The sequence below is a fragment of the Sciurus carolinensis genome, chromosome 12 (genome assembly GCF_902686445.1).
Source record: "Sciurus carolinensis chromosome 12, mSciCar1.2, whole genome shotgun sequence".
Lineage (NCBI taxonomy): Eukaryota > Metazoa > Chordata > Mammalia > Rodentia > Sciuridae > Sciurus > Sciurus carolinensis.
Window position 1 is genome coordinate 67,986,539 of NC_062224.1, and position 21,935 is coordinate 68,008,473.

The window sequence follows — 21,935 nt, forward strand, 5'->3', positions numbered from 1 at the left end:
GGCATGACATTCCCACTCTGGATTTTGGTAGCAACTATGGAAGCCTGCTGAGCCCCTTCCTTTCTCAGCCACACCCGGGATCTGCAGGACACACCTGTTGAAGTTCCATCTTTGTTCCCTGCAGCCCTGACCCTGCTGGATCATTGCTCCCATGGTCACTAGCTGACACCAAAGTGTTTATCTCCTAGTACCCCAGGAGAGGTGGCCCTCATGCACCATGGCTGTCTTCCCACTAGTCAAACCTACCCCTTTCCCCCTATGGTCCTGCTGCCCCCCCACCTCCAGAGCCATGAAGAAGGGAGGAGAAGGGGAAACCAAGCCCCGTGCTGCAGATCCTGTCTTAAACTCTCCTTCCTTAGTCTTCAGGAACTCTCCTTCCTCACCTCCTGGAGGAACCAGAAGGACAAAATCTGTTTTCCTTGCTACTTTGCCTTTACAGTGTTGAATTAAATGTAAAAGTCTCACTGAGGCCAGGGACAGTAAAGTACAGGGAAAATATCAGACTGAGGGTTGGCCCACCAAGATTTTCTCACTCTTATCCTGATGCCCAGAGAGATGGAGGAGCTGCCCCAGAGGCCCTGGATTCCCAGGACCCCTTTCGGTCATGTAGTCTAAAGATGCACCCCTTGTGGGAAAAGGGAAACGGACTCAAGTATCATCATTCCCATTTTAGACTTGAGTACATGGAAGCTTGTACTTGAAAATCACAGGACACTGGAGGCAAGTGCCTGTATGGGGAAAGGAGAGTCCCGGTCATGTGGCACCAATGGCCTCTGGCCCTTCAGAGGAAACATCAGGAAGCAGTGATCATCGCAAGGCCCCAGAGAGTTGGAGTGAAAGTTTCTAGGGCTTCTTCCTTAGTCACACTCCTCTGCACAATTTCAGAGGTCACCAGTGCCAAGCACTAAAGCAGGGACCCAGTCATGTATTAGGACATGACTCCACCTCCCCTATCCAGCTAAACTGATAGCACCCTCTTCCAGTCACACTCTCCCCAAAGATAATGTACTGGTTACTTTATTTATTTATTTACATCCTAGGAATTAAACTCAGGGGCTCTTTACCACTGAGCCACATCTCAAGCCCTTTTATTTTTTATTTTGGCACAGGGTGTTGCTAAGTTGCTGAGGCTGACTTCCAACCTTCAAGCCTCCTGTAACAGCTTCCCAAGTCACTGGGATTACGACATGAGCCACACTACATCTGGCTCTGGTTACACTTTTTTAAAACTTTACTATGCCTCTGTCACTCCTACTCTGAACTTTATGTAAATTACTTCATCTTCATTGTCCTCTGAGGTAGGCACTATTATTATCCCCATTTTATAAATGAGAAAACTGAGGCTTGACAAGGATAATGTTTCACCCAAAGTGGCAGAGCCAGTATGTGGCAGAACTAAGAGGCCAGCACCTAAGTGCTGGATACCCAAGTCCTTGCTCTTGCCCATGTTTACAGATGTTTATTGATGTATGTATCCTGCTTGGCTCTGATGGGAGGACCTTCCCATCCCAAAGAGTAAAGGATGGGAGGCAGGATCCAAGAGCTCACTGTTGGCTGTACTGTCCAGTGCAGCAGCCATAGGGCACATATGGCTGCATATATATAAATTAATACATGACAAATCAGTTCCTCAGTTGCATTAATCATATTTCAGTTGCTCAACAACCACATGTGGCTAGTGGCTGCCATATTGGGCAGTGCAGATGGATATTTCCATCATTGCTAAAATCACTGCTGGACAGTGCTGGTCTAGCTTGTCTCATTGCACATTTGCCGACCAATCAGAGGAAGTGTTGACCACATCTTCCTGGATGGTGTTGCTGGCCAAGACCCACCAGATATCATGGAACACACAGACATTCATTTCTGAAATCCCAGATGAGGGTCTCTCTCTGGCTGATACTGCTGGGGACTGATGCTGAACAAGGATCCATGGACCTTGGAGTGGAGATAATATTGCTTATAAACCCGAGTCAGCCCAAAGGTAGGTGTGTGGGGTGGTGAGCGGAAGATCCGAGATTTTAGTTACAGAAAGTCCTAAGTAGTGGGCCTCAGGAAAATCTGATCCAATCGCCTTAGATCTGAGATGACTGAGTCCTATAGGGTGTGGCCTGGCTCCTGGCCACAGGCAGCTGGTGGAAAAGCTGAGGGAATACCCATACAAGGAAAAAGTCACATCCAGATCCACAGGCCCAAGGGGAGCAGGCAGGAGCCCTGTAACACCTAGTTACTTCATGGGGGAGCTCTGTCCTACCACCCTGCTCCCAAAGCCAAGAACAGATTTGTCCTTTAGACATTGGGATGAGGCTGTTACTGTCCTATCTGACAGTCACGGCTGGGGCTAGCCAGGGCAGGACAAGGGTTTCCAAGTAGAATAGCAGGGTCAGCAGCTCACCCCTGCCCTACTGGTGAGTGAGCTGAGATGCAGCAACCTCAGGGAAGAAAAGCAGAGAAAAAGCATTTACAACAGAAGAGACAGAGAGGAAATGGTGACTCAGGGACACTTACATCTGCTCCAGGATGTTGGTGGGGGCTGCTTCTGGGAGTGAATGTGGTGCCAGGGTTGGTGATTATTTTTAAGAAAGAAAAGAATGGATTTACTTTCACCATCAAAGCAGCCAACACCTTAAGTATATGCTTTTTTTTTTTTTTTTAAACTGAACCTCCAAATCTGAACAGAGGGGCATTCTACGAAGTTCCTGCCCAGTACTCAAAACTGTCAAGGTCACCAAAAACAAGAAAAGACTGAGAAACTGTCACAACCAAGAGAATTCCAGGGAGACGTGACAAAGACATGTAGTGTAGCATCCTGGGTGGGTGGGGGTGGATGGAACAGCTAAAGGACGTTAAGTAAAAACTAAGGAAATAAAAATAAAGTATAGACTTTAATAGTACTGTATTGATCCTGGTTCATGAACCGTAGCAAGTGAACAACACGAATGTGAGATGTTAATAGCAGGGGAAGCTGGGTGTGGAGTACATGGAATTTTCTGTACTGACTTCTTGTTTATTTTTTAAAATAAAACTAAAACTATTCTATAAGAATGAAGTTTGTTAAAATTATTAAAGGAACCAATTATCAAGGTAGCTTTAAAATTTATCATTTTAAAATTATTTAAAACATTCATTCAATTTCTAAAATTGAAGAGTGCACCTCTGCCTCTTTATGTTTATTTTCTCCCCATAAATTTCTTTCTGCTCCTCTGAGTGTTACTACGTGGGTGCGCCCCAGGTCTGCCCTCTGCCACCTCAACACTTCCTTCCTTAGATTATGAGTTTTTCAAAGAACAGGTTTCTGGCTCCCAACCCAACTTATTTCCTTTTTCTCCTTTTCCCTTTTATCCTCCATCCTCTTTCTCTTTTATGATTTGGTGAAAGGACTTTTCACATAGCTGGACTCAGTAACAACCTACGGTCCTTTGAATTTGTTCAGGATTCTACAGTGAGCCAATTGTGTTTGCCTGTATAAATCTCACTTTTCTACAGCCCTGGGAAGGAAAACTTCTCATTATAGGTGCCCCTTGACTTTCCACTGGGTTAGGCCCCAATAAGCCCACTGTAAGTTGAAAATGTCCTAAGTCAAAATATGTTTAATATTTTTATGTATCAATTAAAATAGTAAATTATTTTTAAAAATGCACTTACTAAACCTAACTTACTGAACACCATAGCTTAGTCTACCTACCTTAAATATGCGCTGAGCCTCTTAAATGTGTTCAGAGCCAACAGTTGGGCAAAGTCATCAAACACAAAGCCTATTTTATGATAAAGTGCTGCATACCTCATTTTTTTTTTTTTTTTTGATACTGAGGATTGAACCCAGGGACACTCAACCTCTGAGCCACATCCCTGGACCTTTTTATGTTTTATTTAGAGACAGGGTCTCACTGATTTGCTTAGGGTCTTGCTAAGTTGCTGAGGCTGGCCTTAAACTTGCGATCCTCCTGCCTCAGCCCTCTGAGCCACTGGGATTATAGGTATGCCCCACCACGCCTGGCACATCTCATGTATTTTACTGAATCAAGTACTCTGTAGGATACCATAGGAGGTGTTTTCCCATAGGATTGTGCAGTTGGCTGGGAGCTGCAGTTGGCTGTTACTACCAGCATCAAGAGAGACCTGTGCCACACACATCACTACTCAGGAAAAGGTCAAAATTCAAAGTATAGTTTCTCCTGAATGTGTATTGTTTTCACACTACTGTAGAGCTGAAAGTTGTAAGCTGATCTTTTTAAGCCTGAGACTTCTGTATTCCTATTATACAGAAGAAGAAATGAGGCTCAGAAAAGTTGGGTAACCTGCCCAAAGTCACATAGACTCATAAGTACTGAAGGAGCAGGACTGGAAACTTCACCTTTCTGCTGAGCTGGGCTGCACGGAGGGGCACCCTGTGGCCAAACACTTCCCAGTAAGTGTTCTGAGAGTCCAGGTCATTCTTGGGGGTGGGGACAGGGTGACACAATCTCTGAGGGACCCAGAGAACAAGGGGCTGTGCTTTTCAACAGTTGTGACAGTATTGCCAGCCTCAGCCTCTTTCCCAGGAAGATAGAGGCCTGCTGGGCACGGTGGCCTGTATCTTCCAGGCTGTGCAGTAGCCCAGTGAAAACCACCAGAAGTAGAAGAAGCTCAGACTTGGAATTTCCTGGGCCCCTGAGGGTCATTCCCCTTGGCAATCCCTGTAAGCACTTGGTCACTAACAGCCATTACAGAGCCATATTTGACTACAGGGACTGCCTGGCTGAGGCTCAGCCTTAAGTTTTTAGCCTTTCCTCCAGAAGGGCAGATTTTTCTTTGCTGAGTTTATTCCTAGCACAGCCAAATTCCGCACTGCAGGTGGCTCATTGTCAGCACAGCTCTGCAAACAGAGTGTGAATCATTTGGAGGAAGCTTTGAAGCTGAGCCTTCTGGGAAAGGGTGAGAGCCCTCTTTGGATTAATGACGGCTGGGAAGCACAGTAAAGGTGGCAGGGCACTGGGAGGGCACAAGTCTAAGGATGTCCCCCCCACGCCAGGTTCACTGGGTCAACTGAGTGAGTCCCGGGGTAGAAAACACACACAGAGGAAAAGAATTTCACCCAACATCGCTGCTCAGCACAGCATGGTCATGGTGGCAATCCAGAGGCAGGCTTACTTCAGCCTTGGGTTGACTACATGAGGTAATGGAATGACAAAAATGCTCTACGAGTTGCCCACTTGACACAGGTGACCGTCACAGTTATTATTCCATAAATGAGATGAAAGAAGATCTCAAGGCGCTCTATAGACTTCCAGTCCACGGAATAAACTCAGCTATTCAGGAACTGGGAGCATCTTTAGCAGAGCAGAATGCCCACCTTAGGGAGTCTCTGAGGTCACCCAATTTACCCTCCTTCCCTCCGATTTTCAGAAGAGACTGAGGTTTTGAGTGATCAGTTGTCCACAGTCCCCCAAATACTGATGTTGCTTCATGTTGTTGCCACAGCCCCTGGTCCTGTTGTTTCTGAACATGTTGGGACTTGGTGATGGTCACCACCCCTTCACCCTTCTGTGCCCAGATGCCAGAATCAGGGTGAGAGTACAGCACACAATTTACTGTGTCATCTAACTAGGGTCCTCCAAAAGAAAAGGTCACGAGAACAAAATGGTTAATGTGGATTAAAGACAACCTTAGAAATTAGGACCTGTTACTGAGAAATTTTAAAAAGGTTTACATTTCAGCTTGTTTTTATTTGATTTGGGGCCCAGAGAGGGCAACTTCTCCCAGGAATGTAAGTTTTGTCTGTCTCCTCTCCAAATGGCTTGGTGATATTTAAATAGGACTTCAGTCACGTACTGGTTACTTGTAATTTGGCCCTTAAGATATTATTAAACTTTTGAAGTAGATGTTTAGTCCCGAAATGGTGCTTAGCAATTGCTGTGTTTATCTCTGGATTCTTCATAGTTCTCAGTGTTGGTCCAAGTGTCCAGCAACTTCCAGCCCTGTTAATCTCCATTTTTCCAACCAATGGATTTTCTTGGAGCACCCACCTTAGGTGCCTAAGGACCCCAGCTCCTCTATATTTTGTGAAGGAAAGAAGTAGGAGATGGGGGCGGGGGTCAGACATCCTCTGGCATCTCTGCAATCTGCACACAGGGTCAAAGGTCAGATTAACCAGGTTTTGTTCTCTCAGCCCTGAGTCATGTTCTTCCCCAGATGCTGTGCTTGCCCTAATGATCTGTACAGGCCTTGATGACCCTCAGAGGTTGACATTTTTCTAGACTTCTTCTAGGGAGGCTAGCTTGAGGTTAAACACACAGACCCTGGGGTCAGACTGCATGCACTTGCATATCAGGCCTCCACTATAGTTGTGGGTGATCTTGGCATCCTCATCTATAATATGGGAATATTCATGGTACCTTAGAGATTTTGCAAGCATAGTTTGGTGTCTGGAAAGTAGTATATGCTCACTAACTATTAACTGTTATTGTCAGGAGTATCCAAAACTGTATGAAGTGGGCAAGGAAAGGAGGTAAATTCTAGTTGATGAGTTTTGCTACTGATGGATCTGCTTGGGGAGTCAGTGGAGGCTGATGATAGGACATAGGTTTCTGATTTTATCATAGCAAATAATCAGACCTCTCATCATAAAGCTGGAGGACCCCAAGGGTTCCGATTCTCAGTAAGCACATAACCAGAGCCAGTTCCAAATTTGGCCTGAGATAGCCCGGTCTCAGACCCTTGCCACTCAGCTACTCCAGTTAGTTTTACGTAAGGGGACATCACAGTCGCTTTACAATAAGCCCTGCTTCCCACTGTTTTGCTGCCATGGTGAGCTGTCTTGCAAACATTGAGTGTGCCCTGGTCCTTCAACTTCCTCTCTGCAGCGAGTGCTTGTGTTTCCTCTTCCTTCACACTGAGTCAGTCCCTTGTCCTAAACCTCACAGAACTGATATCTTACTGTTATCACTGGCCTGGGGAAATCCTCCTACTCATCCCTTGGCCCAGAGCCAGTCCCATGCGTCACTGGTAATATTGGTTTCAGGAGGTACAGAGACCAAGGGGTGAAAACTGAAGCTCCTTTTTTCTTTTTTGGTGCTGAGGATATGAACTCAGGGCCTTGTGCTTGCAAGGCAAGCACTCTACCAACTGAGCTATCTCCCCAGCCCTGAAGCTCCTTGATGCTCCTCAGTGACAGCATCTTTGTAACCTCACCCAGTGCCACATGAGGTCCCATTGTGTGTCTCTGCATGGGAATGGGGGATGGGAACAAGAAATTGCAGGGAGGTTTTGGAAATGGAAATCACCAAGCCACATGGGAAGAGAGAAGTCACACATGGTCCCTCCAGTCACAGCCTTATAGAGAGCACCTCGTAGCTTGCCCGGACTCCATCACTTACCTAGGGCTCCTTGGCAGATGTCTGTGCGGGTGGCTCCACCAACAATAAATTGGGGATCAGCGCAGATCTCCTGGGAATGAGACCCACAAAATGCTGTCAGCCTAACAGGCAGGTGCTGGCGTCATTAGGGACAGAGGGGGAAGGAACTCAGAACATTGGGTTGGGAGTCCTTGAGACCTGAGCTCCATAGGTCAGGTCAGGTGGGGGTTGGTAGGGGACCTCCTTGGCTGAGAAGGGCAGTCATTGGACCCCACATACTCCCAACCACCTGAAGCCTCCTTGTCTGCCAGGCCTCGAGACCCACCCCCACACTCCAGAGCCACCCTAGCTGCCATAATGGAGCCCTCTCCTGTTTATTCATGCAAATTGTTTGACTTGCATAGAATTCCTCCCTCTCCCACCATATCTTCCACACTGTCCCAGATTTCAAGGCTCCTTGCCACCCCTCCATGAAGCCTTCCTTCATAGTCCAGCACCCCAGTCATCCCCTTGAGTCCTGTCCCAAGGTCTTTGTACTCTGTAGTTGAGAGTTTCACTGTGCACTGTCTGGTGGTGCTCATGGGTGTGCCTCTGTCTTCCTAACACACATCTTCTGGAGAGCAGGGACTGGCTCTAGCCCTCCTGAATTCCTCCACAGGGCTATGATACTTGGAGCATCCAAATATTCTGTCCATGCTGTGTACCAGATACTGTACATCAATCTCAGGAAGCCCTCTCAGGAATGCAAGAAGGGTATTAGCCCCATCTTACAAGCAAGGAGGTAATGTGATGTGTCCAAAGTTACACAGCTCGGAAGTGGCAGATAGCACTGTGATTGGAACTTACTGGTCTCAAGCGCAAACTCTTTCCACTCCTGTGCTGCCTCTAATTGATTAGCATTAAAACCTTAGGGGTGATTGTCACAAGCAACTTGGTGGAAGGTGGCCTTGAACAATCCTGGCCCTTCTAGCAGCCCTTTCTGAGCATGTTTCCTGATTATAAAAAGCCCCACCCAAAGCCACAGAGGAAGTCAAGGCCTAAATCTGAGTTTCTCTTGGCTCTAGTAACCTCAATTTGTAGGACTCACATCTGCTAGGAGAGCTGCTCATGTGTGCCTCACCCAGGACCCTAGGTCCCCTTCTCAAGCAGGTGCTTTCCCTAGGGGACACCTGGTGGCCCATCCTGACTCAGATGGTAGAGGCACTTCTAGAAGCACAGTTTGCACAGAGCACATTCCTTTCATGCTTCTCCATCAGTGTGGGGATGACAGGGACAATGAGAAAGCTCTTCTGCAAAGGAAATGAGGCCAACTTTGCCCAAGACCTGCCAGCCAAGCACTTTTCCAAAGGACGGATCCTGACTGGACTTGGAGCTAGGAGCCTCTTTATAGAGAATCATGCTGGACATCTTCCATGTGCCAGGTACTTGTCCCAGGAAGGGACATTCTGTTTCAGAAACTTTCCATTATGTTTCAGAAACTTCCTCATGCCATTGGTGGTACAGACTGAACCCTGTGCACCGAACCCTGTGGGGATGCTGAATTAAATATAGGACGTAACTCTCAGAAGAAAGGGGCGGAGGACTTCGGCTATGGATTCTGATAACCTGATTTTGAATCCTAGTTCTTTCGTTTACTATATAGATCCTATAATGGTGGAAAGTTATTTTTTTGGTGGTGGTGGGGGGTGATGCTGGGAATTGAACCCAGGGCCTTCTGCATGTAAGCACACACTCTACCACTGAGCTCCACTCCCACCCCAAATTAAACCCTTGATCCCTCAGTTTCCTCATCTGTAAGATGGGGGAGATGATGACCAAGGTACTTGCCATAAAAGCTTGTCCTGAGGGCTAAATGAGATAACTGTGAAGGTGCTTTGGTAAGCACTCCCTAAGTGTTACCCAGTATTCTTATTGTTGTTGAACAGGAAGTTGATAATATCACTGAACTTGGAGATAGGACCTTTAGGTTTGAGGCTGAGTTCAGCCAGCTAAATAAAGCAAGTCATAAGCCTCTTAAGGGAAAAGTGGGGCCTGACAGCAGCTGCCCTTGCTCCCTCTGACTGGCGGCTGGGGGGATCTGATGTTCCTACCAGGGATGCTGCTGGCCTTCTCACTGTGGCCCTGCACTGGCCCTGGACTTCACTGGGACTGTAGTCGTTTCCTGCTTTATCCCCTTCCCATCTGGACTCACTCTCTTGCCAGTGTTGTGAAATCCTCTCTCAGAAAGAGTAGTGGCCCCTTCTTTCTGCAATACTCACCAGCTCCTCTGCCAGTCCCACCCCGCGGCATCCCCTACTCTCACTTCCTCAGGGACCCTGTTTCATTATCTCCTCCCACCTTTATCTTTAATCCCTTCCTCTTTGGTGACTCAACATCTCAACACATTCAAGTTACTCTCATCTGAAAAACGGCCTCTCAGACCCCAGGTCTCATATTACTTTCCAATTTCTCTCTCTCCCTGTCTCTCCCTCCCTTCCTTTCCCTCTCTTCACAGACACCCTTCTTAAATTAATGAACCACATTCTTCTTCATTTCCAGTTCTCTTCCTCTGGAATCTACAGCAATCTGGCTTTTACTTACATCTTTCCAATGAAAACCACTCTGCTCTAGCCACTAATGACCTGCTTGAATCCAAATCCAGTGGAATGATTTTGTTTCCCTTGTCCGACACCTGCAACGTTTGACAAGGTAGCCAGGAGCAGAATGGGCAACAGTAAGGTGTGGGTTCTAACCATGCACAGGCTAGACCTGGCTTCATCCTGCACACCTGGTTGACTCTGAGCAAGTAAGTAACCTTCCCAAACCTCCATTCATCAACTGCTGAATGGGAATAATTGTAGACACAGTCCCTCTTGGTTGTGCAGTGCACAGTCTGCCCACATTAGGCAGTGGGCCTAAAATGGCTCTAGATCTCTATTTCCCTACCTGGAAGTCCCACAACATTTCCAACTATTGGGGGTTCTGCCTTTCCCCCTAAAAAGTCTTTAGCAACAGAAACTATTTGTACTATCTGCACTATGCCTGGCATAGAGTAGATGTTCAATAAATGCTTACTGAGTGAAAGAAAAAGTGAAGGAATGTGTGAATTTGCTATGTAAACTATAAAGTGCCACACAAAAGTAAAGTGAACACATTCTCTGTTTATGTATCACTTTTACAACCAGAATTACATTTGAAACTCATGCCAATCTTATGTTCATTCATTCTACAAGTAATCATTGTCTTTTTTGTTCACTGATGTATCCCGAGCCTTTGGGACAGTGGCTGTCATATAATAGGCACTCAATAAATATTAATGAATGAATGAGTGAATACTGTGAAGGGCACTACTCATGCTAGGCACTAGGGGGTATATTGGTAAATATGGTCCCTGCAATTCATTAAGAGGACAAGCAAATATATGTACTTACACTTGTGTGCATGTGTGGTGTGTGTGTGTGTGTGTTGCTGGGGATTCCACCCAGGGCCTCAGGCATGCTAGGCAAGTGCACTACTACTGAGCTACACTCTAGCCCTGTAATTACATCTATACACTGTGAAAATGCAATGAAGGAAATCAGCAGAGGGCGGTGATAGAGGAGGCTGCTAAGAATGAGTAAGAAAGATCTCTTTGGGAAGTAGACATGTGACAAAGTTCCAAAGAATGTGAATGAGCCAGACTCTTGAAACCTAGGAAAGAATATGCCTGGCAGGTGAGAGGGGGGACCAAAGTAGGAAAGAACTGGGCCCCTTTGAGAAACTGGAAAGGTGACTGGCTGCACCTGATGAGCCAGAGAAGAGAAAATATGTACGCATCAAGGCTTGTTTTAGATAAAGGAACAGATGGAGGTACAACATGGTTAAATGGCTTGCCCAAGGTCACCCAGCAGGTTAGCAAGAATGAGAACCCAAGCAGGATGTGGTGGTGCACACCTGTAATTCTAGTCCCTTAGGAGGCTGAGATTGGGAGTTTGAGGTCAGGAGAACCCAAGTGCTCCGTGTCCTGATCCTCCAGTTCATGCTACTTAAGGGTAGACTTTGGGATAATAGAAGGTGATTAGGGAGGCTCAGGGGTGTGGGAGCAGGGCAGGAAGGCATATTCTCATAACAGGAATCTGGAAGTTAGATTTCCTGGGAAGCTTCCCCTAGGTGTGGTAGGGGAAGTGTCCCCTAGGAGCCGGAGCCACCAGGAGTTCAGAATGGACAAGTAGATTAGGCAGCAGAAATTGTTCCAAGGCTTGGGAAGGCAGGCGGACCCAGACCTTGAGGCGTGGGATAAGATTTGTAGGGGCCTTAGAAGTTCCCAGGTGAGGACTCCCCAGCTAGGGGAATGTTGAGGAACTAGCTTCTGGAGCACTTCGTGCCTTTGTTAGTTTTCAGCGTAAATGTTATGGGAGGTTTCAGCTGGAGCTGCCCTTTGCAAAGACAAACAAGAAACTCCTTTGGACAAACCTAACCACCACGACTGCATGAGACCATCCTAGTCAGGAAATGACCAGGCCTCCCTCCCTGAAGCAGACAGAACCCGAGTTAGACACTGACTTTTTATTCTATCTAGTAGGATATTGTCTCCCAGCATCTTTCCATTGGAGTCCAGTAAAAGTTCACCCGGAGTTTTTGTGAAGTCTGAAGGCGCTTCCCCTAGGGGTCATGCTAATGGGATTTGGGAGCCCTCATGCCCCTGACCTGTCCTGAGAAGTACTGTGGGTGGAAGAGGGGACAGGCCAGCTGGGTGGTTCCAAGAGAAGCCTCTTCTGCATGGAATCGCGGGTTTGGGCAACACAGAGAGGGTCGGCGGGCCTGCAGGGCTCTGGTTTGCGTCTGCCCCGCCCCAGCGCCCTCGGCCGGGTCCCCTAGTACCCCTAGCGGACTTGCACCCCACCCTGCTCGGCCTTCTGCCGCGCTTCCTACCGTGGGTCGCTTCCACTCGATGCCCCGAGTTTTGCTGGAGTAGGGGCCCAACTCCTTGAAGCCCAGGGACGACGGCAAAGCGGGGAAGGAGGGGTCCTGAAAAAGCGTCCCGGCCTCCAGGCACTGGTTCCGCAGCTCCTCGTAGTCCTGGTTGAGGTACTTGATGGCTCTCTCGTGCGAGCCCACCCCCTCGGCCGCCTCCCGGTCCCTTGCCAGCTTGGCTGCGATGCCCGCCATGGTGCGGCCCCCGGAGCCCGCGGGGCGCGGGGAGCGAGATCCGGGCGACGCGGAGCACTGCGCTCGGCTGGGGCGCGGCCAGGACCCGGCTCACTGCAACTGACTGCGGACGCCGCCGCTGCAGGCGATGATTCACCCGGCGGGAAGCGCCTGGGCCCGCGGGGTGTGGCCTCAGCCGCTCCCGGCCTGCTCGGCGCCCGGCCGGGGACCCAGCCAGATCCCGGCCTGCAGAGCGCCGGCCGGATCACGGGCTGGCGGCGGGGCCGGTGCTGCCACCTGCGGACCGCTCCCGGGATGGCGTGGCCCGGGGCACCCGACACTTAGGCGTCGGGGTGCAAAAGTTGGGGCTGGAAACCAAACCAAGATTGTTAACTTCCAACCTCGTGGGGAGGAAAGTTGGGCGAACCCCAGCAGTGACTCTCCAGGAAACACTGGTGAGTCAACAGAGGACCAGAGAGCGAAGTCAGAGACGAAACTAGCTACCTCTGCTTGGGGCCACTGTCCTAACGGCTCTGTCGCAGCAATTCTGTGAAGGTGCCGCCGCTGTCCCCATTTTACAGAGAATACTGGACCTCTCAGGGAGGCTAAATGACTAGACCCAGCGTGGCACTTGTCACAGGCAGAACAGGGGTTCTAAGCCACCAAGGCCTGTTGTAATCACAGGTCACAACCACTGGTCAGCTATTGGATCACAGGTAGGGTTGTGTGATCTGGCAGGCAAAATACCACTACTCCCAGATGAATTTGAATTTCAAGTAAACAAGAAATACGTTTTGGGTATATATCTCCCAAATATTGCACAGGGCATACGTGTACTAAAACAATGACTTGTTCATCTGAAACTCTGATCTACTGGGAAAATTAGTGGAGTTGATGTTGAGGGAGCTTGAAGATAGTACTAGTATCTGTGTCGGTGCCACTGTGACACTCTGCTGGGGAGATGGTATCTAATTTGCAGCTTGCACACAGGAGACCTGTGCATGTGTCTCCTTCCCTATGGTAGGAGAAGAATTTGTGTTTCAGTGGAAAATGCATTGTTGAGAGCAGTGGTTCTCAACTGGGGGCAATTTTGCCCTCCATTCTACCCCAGGGGACATTTGGCAACATCTGGAGACTTTTTTAATTGTCACAGCTGGTGCTGCTGGTTTCTGTTGGGTAGAAGACCTGGATGCTGCTAAACATCTCACAATGTTCAGAAAACTCTCTACAAAAAAGAATGCCATAATCTGGAATGTCAATAACCCAGAGGCTTAGAAATTCTAGTTTAGAAACACCGTCCAGGGTATCTGGTTCCAGCCTCCCATTGCTTTTGAGTTATTTTGTAGCTCTGAGTTGTAGGTAACTGTAGCAATGCCAAATAATTTTTTCTATAACTATGCAAATGAATTCTGTCCAGCGAGAGACTGTTTTACCCTCCTGTGAAGAAGCCAGTTTTGGTCTGTTTACACATTCATTTCAATATCTTTTACTCCACATAAATATGTGCCTCTTTGACTTCTCCTCTGCCTAGTTTCTTCATTTGTGTTAAATGTTCATTTTACATCTACATAAGTTATATCATTTTATATCTACATGAGAGTAATGATTTTACCCTTAAAATATTATCTTTGCATTATTAACCCTTTGTTCCTACCTATTCTTATCTTTAACCAAGTGTGCTCATAGTTGCCCATGGCTTAACCCCTGCTTTACTTGACCAAACTTTATTCAGGTTTCTCTCTTTCCTTCAGATCCCTGGACTCTGCTTGCCCCAAACCTGAGCCTTCATAAAAAAGGTAGTGCAGGGGCTGGGGTTGTGGCTCAGTGGTAGAGCACTTGCCTAGCATGTGTGAGGCACTGGGTTTGATTCTCAGCACTACATATGAATAAATTAATAAAAATAAAGATCTATCAACATCTAACATCTAAAAATAATAATAATTAAAAAAAAAAAAAAAAAAAAAAAAGAGGTAGAGCACGCCCCCTCCTGTTTCATCAGATTCTCCTGGAAATTGGCTGAACACAGCCAGAACTTTTTCCTGTCTGGCCCCAGTCATCATCTTCCCACATTTGTCCAGCTTCCCCTCCAAAGACTCTGCTTATCTCTGTTTGCTTCTCCTTTGCCATACAAAAGAACATTCTTTTTTTTCTGTTTGATTTTAAGATCTTGCAGATTCCCGAGCTGGAGTGTTCTCTCCATTGCAATAGTCTTTCTAATGAAATTCTCCTTATCTAAGTCTGGATTTGTTTTTGTTTGACACCCTCCATCTTTAACTGGTCAGTCTTGGCATGCTGCCTGATAGGAAGGTACACTGTCTGTCACTAGGCTCCATCTTCTATACCGTTAGATGAGATGGGACGCAGGCTCACAGGTTTCTGGCACAAGGATTTATGAAACCCTCACAATGGAGAACAGAGCAGAGACAGCCCTATACTAGAGGCCAGTAATTTGTTCCACTGTCTGATTTCCATTGGCCCCACCCTGATTTCTTTGGGCTCTGAGCTCTTGGGAGAAAGCTTGTTCACTTGCCCAGTGTGGCAGAGCTTAGACTTCTTTGGTCCAACTCTTTAACTCTGAAGGAAGAACTTCCTCTCAGGCAGCTAGTGATAGTCCCTTCCCAAGTCCTTTTAGCAACAAATGACTGGGCAGACTAGACCCATCATGCCAATCAAATTGGAAACTTCACATAGCCTGGGGCAGAGGAACCTCCTGGCTCATCCCAAACTTCCTCTTCCCCAGCTGGGGCACAGCTTGGTACAGACCTTAGCCTACCTTGCCAGCTAACTGTGCACAGAACTGCACTCCCTAAAGGTCTTAGGCTGTCTGCAGCCACTACAACTGGTTTGGAAATACACACAGTGATTACTGCCTTTACCATTTGGACAAGGGCCCATTTTTAATGTATACACTGTTCTTTATGCTCCCAAGCCTCTCTCATGATGTGATCTCATAAAGCCGGCCAAGTCTCCTCTTTCTCTGACCACATGATCCCTTTCATAGGCACACACAGGTTAAGAGGGATACACACACCCTCAGTGGAAAATCCTCCTGGAGCAAGTCACCCAGCCCTGAGGGCAGTGGGTGAGTCAGAAGCAGCTGGGAGTGTCCAAAACTGCCTGAGTCTGGACCCTGGCCAGAGACAGAGATGGAGAGAGAGAGAGAGAGAGAGAGAGAGAGAGAGAGAGAGAGAGAGAGAGAAAGAAAGAGGGTGTGTGGGGGAAGGTGTGAATCTCAGGGGCCACACCAACCCCATGGACCTGGATTTATCAGTGGTACAATTTACAGGTGCAGATGATACTAATCAAGGTTTCCATTTTAGAACAGCTCCTCTGGTTGGACAGCTGCCGGTGCTAGGTGTGCAGCAGGGTCCTTTTCACACACTGGCAAATAACCTTCACAGCTGGTCAAAGGAGATCTTATCTTCTCATTTTGGGGATGAAAATATGGAGGCCCGGGATGTGGCAGCGAGCCTGAATCTGAAGCCCTAGACCACAGTCTCCAGGGTCTCTCTCCTTCCAACTCAGAAGGGCAAAGGGAATGGCAGGTAGAGGCTGAGGAAATCCTGAACTTTCCTCCCCTCCCTGTTTCAGGTCTGTGATCTGAATCCAAAGGACATCAGGGAGAGAAGGAATTCCACAGTACCATAAAAATGGCTAGAGTGCTTGCCCAGCATGTGTGAAGCCCAGGGTTTGCCCACTCCCCCTACCCTACCCTCCTGCAGTAGAAAAAAAAAAAAAATCAACAAAACAACCTCCCCCTCAGGTTGTGTTGGCAAGGAAACTTGTTTTTCATTTAGAGCAGTTACAGGGTTTATTCTTTCCTTATGACTGGAAGGTGTGATATTGACCTCTTAAACACCAGTAAGCGGAGAGGGGGCTTATGGAGGGATCCCAAGGGCTGAAGAGGAGATGGGATGGGCTTCTCCCTGGTGTCGCAAAACACTGGAGATGCCGGACACAGGAGAGAGGAAAACTCTAGGAGGAAAACTTCAAGCAGACCAGTGTCCTGGGCCCTTTGTGTTTCCCATCTGCTGGAGCACAGGGCATAATAGCCCACCCTTGCCATGAGGCCAGAGCCCAGTTGCTGCCCATCACCCACTGAATACCTTCTGGCAGGATTTTCATAGCACTAGGGGTTTCACTGCTATGAGTGACTAACAACACTAATGATGACTTTGCTAGTGATAAATTGTATCTTGTATTTCTGGAGTTCCTTGCTATTTTCAAATACCAACAAAGGAAATACCATCTATTTTGCAGAGTTCACAGAAGGGTGAAGAACGTCAACTCAAAATGTTTGCAGAATTGTTTGGGGAACTGCATGATCTTCAGTGCTATGATTGTTGTCATCATTAGCAGTGACACTTTTCTTCTAAGGACACGCAAGTGAGTCCTTAATGTGTGGCAGCAAACCCTCTTATTTTCCATACTCCCTGATGTAGGGAACAAATGCAGTTTACTTATCTCCATTCCGTGGGAAGTGATGAACTCAATGTCATCATAATAGTATGTAGAAAAGGTGTTGCCCTCCCCCAAGTAATTTCTACTACTAACATCCCCAAATCCCCCAAATAAATAGGTTTCTAAGCCAGAAGAAGATGCTTACTAAGCAAAACTAGCGACAAGTTCCAAAGACACCCCACCAACTCCATCTACCATCCAGGTATTTTTCATCCCTAAGTCCCTCCCATGTGGAAATTCTAGAACTGTCCAGGTACGTGCTCAAGGCCAAGATGGCAATCTTCCACTCGGCCACTCTGAGTGTGCAGTCTACATGGTCAGTGTGTAATTTCTTCCAAAACACCAGCCGTGGCAGAAATGGGTGACCCTGTGTTACTTAGCAGCCTTCTGCAAGTGTGAGGAATGTGAGGTTTGTTAAATTGTGATTTGAGTAACTACATTTTGAGAAGTGTGGCTCTACCAGATCTCTCTTTGTTGCTTCATCTGATTCTATTCCTTTTCTGTACCAATCATTGTTACCAGGGAGGGATATTGAAAATACCATTGTCCTGGGGCAGGAAGTCTATACTGTTAACCACTAATTGTTTAGTGGATGGACTGGAGTGGGGATTTGGAGGTTGCAGAGAAGGGGCTGAGGGGTCAGGATATTGGGACAGTGAGGGGGCAAGAGGGGGCTAGGGGCAGCCAACCACCAATTCTGCTCATTGCAGATGACAGTCACACAACTCCGTCACAGTTAGTCAGTTTTCCTGAGATTATCAACTTATAAGGAGGAAAGTTTTATTTTGGCTCATGGTTTCAGAGACCCTGTTGCTTTGACCTGCAGAAACAGTACATCATGAGGGGAACACACGGGCTGGGGGAGGCCTGTTCACCTCATGGCCACCCAGGAGGCAGAAAAAGAAAGAGAAGGACAGGAAGGGGCCAGGGTCCCAGGACCCTCTTCAAGTGCGTGCCCACAGTGATCTGACTTCCTTCCAGGAGGCTCCACCTCCCCATGGAGCTGCAGGCTGGCAACAAAACCTTTAGCATTTGAGTCTTTAGGGAACATTTAAGATCCAAAGCAGCCTTTCTTCCTCTCTGGCTGGAAAGATGGCGTCCTGCAAGGAAGGCACTGACTTTACTGCTACCCCTTCTAGCTGCACTGCCGGTGTGATAGGGAAAGGCAAGGAAGGGCAAAGGCAGCCTGGAGATTCAGCCGTGAACAAGGACAGGTAGATGACTTGGTGGTATTAAAGCTAATCAAACACTATTGTGTGCATGTATGAATATGTAACAAAAAATCCCATCATTTAATGTACAACTATAATGTGCCAATAAAAAATGTGGAAAGAGAAAAAATAAGATAATCAGATATTGTCAAGAAGAAGGACAAGGAACTGAGGTTGTTCAAGGAGTGCTTTTGAGTCTGGTTATAGAAGATCAGCTTGAAACTACCGATGACTTTCCTTTCCCCCAGCACACAGAGGGTGCTGCTGATTTTGATGAAGTACTGGGGATTGAATCCAGGGTCACATTACAACTGAGCTACATTATCAGCCCTTTTTACTTTTTATTTTGAGTTGCTGAGGCTGGCCTCAATTTTCTGATCCTTGTGATTCAACCTCCTCAGTTGCTGGAATTATAGTCCAATATCAGATGGAAATGATGCGGATCCTTCACCATGTAACCATTGGTCATCTTCACGTGGTCTGGGTTAGGGTACTATTGTTCATTCCTCAACCAGGAGTTTCTCAGTTGAATTAGCAACATGCCATTGAAGAATCTATTGTTCTCATTTACAATCCTATAAAATCTTCCTAAGAATCTCTCTCCCTAAAGGCATATAGACTGACTCCTAAACTGATGGAAGTTTGTAAAGAGAGGATTTTTTCTCCTGAAGCATTGAAAAAGGCAAATATCACCTTTAAGCACATATTTGAAGAACTGCTGACTGTAATTAAAAATTCATATTTGATCTATGCCCTAATGTGGGAGCTTGAGAAGAAGTCAGCTGTAGCAGATAAATGTGAATTGCTCAGCCTTGCTAGTAGCAATCATTTGGGGGAAGAATTTACTGTTGCTGATGAACAGAGTAGAAGAAATGAGGCAAGAGAGTCAAATATAACACACACATGAGGAGTACCAGAAAGCAGTAGCATCAGAAACATCAGTACCAGCAGCGTCGCCTGCAGGAAAGTATGTAATGTCAGAGTAGAGAGAAACCCTGCTCCCTGAAGAAGACCTGTCCGAACTCCTCAAGCCACCCCAGGCGCCCACCCGGATGGATTCGCTGCTCATTGCAGTATTCCAGGTCATTTTACAACTTGGAGGTTGTTATGATTTGCTCTCAAGTTCTCAGAACAGACTAACACTTCCTGCCAGAACATCACGGAGTTCATCACCCAGCTTAGGTAAACTCTTCATGACCCAGGCTCTTCAAGAATACAACGACTAACTGGGCACGGTGGTACATTCCTGTAATCCTAGTGGCTCAGGAGGCTGGGACAGGAGGATTGTAAGTTCAAAGGCAGCCTCAGCAATTTAGCAAGGCCCTAAGCAACTTAACAAGACCCTGCCTCAAAAAACAAACAAACAAACAAACAAACAAAAAACACACAAACAAAACAAAAAAAACCCCCCCCCCCAAAAAAAAGGAAAACAACAATTAAAAATGAAGTTTCCTGAAAAGGCGTAATATTACACTAGGGCAAGAATTTACATTTTCATTTTGAAAAGTACAGAGGATTCCTTGTTATCTTTGGCTCTAATCTCTTTCTAGCCAGTAAAACAAACAAACAAACAAACAAAAAAACCCCACAAAATCTTGAAAAAAAAAAAAAAATCCAAAGCATGACAATCACCAATCGTGTTGTGTTCTCTGTTACGTGTGTTTTTATGATAGCTGAGACATATTTCTATATTTTTTCCTCTACCCAATTTTATCCTCTCTGGGGTTGGGTATTATTTTCTTCTTTTTGTCATTGACCTCCACCTTCCTTCCAGGCACAGGGCTGAACCCAGAGACATTCCATCATTGCCATGGCCCAACTTATTCTGGGGTCCTAGGTTCCACTTTTCCTGTTTCCCTTCCCTTGGTAGCAGACCCCTTTGGTATCCCGTAACATTATGGTCTTCAATGTCAAACTGACCATCCTCAGTGGAAGCACTAAGAACTTGCTTGACTGTGAATCTGAACCAAGTATCTTTGCCTTTCTAGGCTTCAGTTTGTCTTTTTTTTTTTTTTTTTTTTAAATTAGGGCTAATTACATCCTTGATACTGATGAAGTGCTCTGTAATGCTCAGATGGGAGACTTATAACTGTAGCTCAGGTGGATGGCAGAAGGCAAGTGAGGCCTTGGAGTTGTCCTGTAGGACAAAGTCCTGGGTGTACTATAATTACTGTGACTTCCCAATTTGAGATCCATTGGCCAAATCCAGGACTGGATGGAACTCTAGAGGTGGCCCCATAGAGGTCTACATGGGCAGTAATGGCCAACCCAGAACCTCTGTTGTTATGGTCTGGATGTGAGGTGTCCCCCAAAAACTCATGTGTGAGACAATGCAAGAAGTTTCAGAGGAGAAATGATTGGGTTGTAAGAGTCTTAACACAATCACTGAATTAATCTCCTGATAGGGATTAACTGGTTTGTACCTGAAGAGGTAGGGTGTGGCTAGAGGAGGTGGGAATTAGGGAGTGGCTTGGTTGTATATTTGTATCTGGCCAGTGGACTCTCTCTCTGCTTCCTGATCACCATGTGAGCTGCTTCCCTCTGCTACACTCTCCCGCCATGATGTTCTGCCTCACCTTGAGCCCTGAGGAATGGAGCTGGGTGTCTGTGGACTAAGACTTCTGAAACCCTGAGTCCTCAGATAAACTCTGCCTCCTCTACAATTGTGCTGGTTGGGTCCTTTAGTCACAGCAGTGAAAAAGCTGACGAAAACATGTGCTCTGTAGTTGTTGGCTGGAGCAGCCTGGGGAGAACGTGTTCTGATCACAAATGCTTCACATGTGCTGAGTCACTTAATCCTCACGATAGCCCAGCGAGCCAGGTCTTGCCATCGTTTCCACATTTGCAGATGAGGAAACAGAGGCACCAAGAGATTCACTGACATCCCCAGGGTTATCCAGCCAGTGCTTAGTGGAGTTGGAATTTGAATGCAAGGCATAGTTGGACCTAGACAGGGGGCCTTGTGGTTTGCAGAGTGGAGGGAGATGATGAACATTCTGACACATTCTCATCTGTCTGCACACTCAACTGCACGCGGCAGTGGCCACGTCACTGATGGCTTCCCTGATTCTAACTCCAGTGAAGTCCTCTTGGTGCTTACCTTCTGTGTGTCTTGTGGCCATCTCTGACCCTGTGCCCTTCCCATCCTTGAAAACCTTTCTCCATTCTGCTTCCATGGACACTGCCCTCTTTGGATTTTTTCCTACCTTCCTGACTGTTCTTCTGCCTGTAACTTTGTGTAGATGAACTTGCCTTTTTCTGCTTCAAAACCTGCCTCGTGCGACATCTCCTCTGCTTCTATCTTCCAATCCCAGGGGCCTCTTGTAAAAATGCAGCCAGGACTTGGGATGGAATAAACAGGATGCTTCTTCTGGCTGAGGCTTCTTCCCCCTCTGGGAGGTGGGGGCTTTCTCTTCCCTTCCCTTAATATGTATACATATATATGCCAGGGAAATTTTCTATGTACTTAGAGATATTGCTTCTTTATTAATTTGTACCTCAAGTATAGCTAGTTGAAGTTTGATGCTACCTAAGTCATTCCTGGAAAGACATTCCTTCACATCAGCTTCCCCTAAGGATGAGCCAATCAAGTACAGAACCCCTTCAGGGCTGCATGAGACTGAACTTTAGGCCCCTGAGCTCCTTGGCCCACAAAGAGGCTCTGCTTATCAACTCCCAGGAGAGATGGTGGAAACCCTGGCTGGGGCCAGAGAAGGGAATATTCCAAGTGGGGCCTCAGAGCTGAGACTGGGTCTGAATCACATCTTAGCAATGCGGCCACACAACTTTTGACTCAGAGTGTGGAGATTCTTTAACTCTTAAC

General features: G+C 47.0%; 1 protein-coding gene and 1 pseudogene across 1 annotated transcript in view; one reads left to right on the plus strand and one right to left on the minus strand.

Moving 5' to 3' along the window:
* Nucleotides 1-12,665, minus strand: part of Capn2 (calpain 2) — a 52,465-nt gene extending 39,800 nt beyond the window's left edge. Inside the window, exons 1-2 of the mRNA XM_047520217.1 lie at nt 12,225-12,665; nt 7,356-7,425 (exon numbers count right to left, since the gene is read on the minus strand). Of these exons, the coding sequence (XP_047376173.1) occupies nt 7,356-7,425; nt 12,225-12,461 (307 nt within the window). The 5' untranslated portion in view covers nt 12,462-12,665. The remainder of the gene's footprint in view (nt 1-7,355; nt 7,426-12,224) is intronic.
* Nucleotides 12,666-17,993: 5,328 nt separating this feature from the next.
* LOC124961725 (eukaryotic translation initiation factor 3 subunit H-like) lies at nt 17,994-19,338 on the plus strand (annotated as a pseudogene).
* The last annotated feature ends 2,597 nt before the right edge of the window (nt 19,339-21,935 follow it).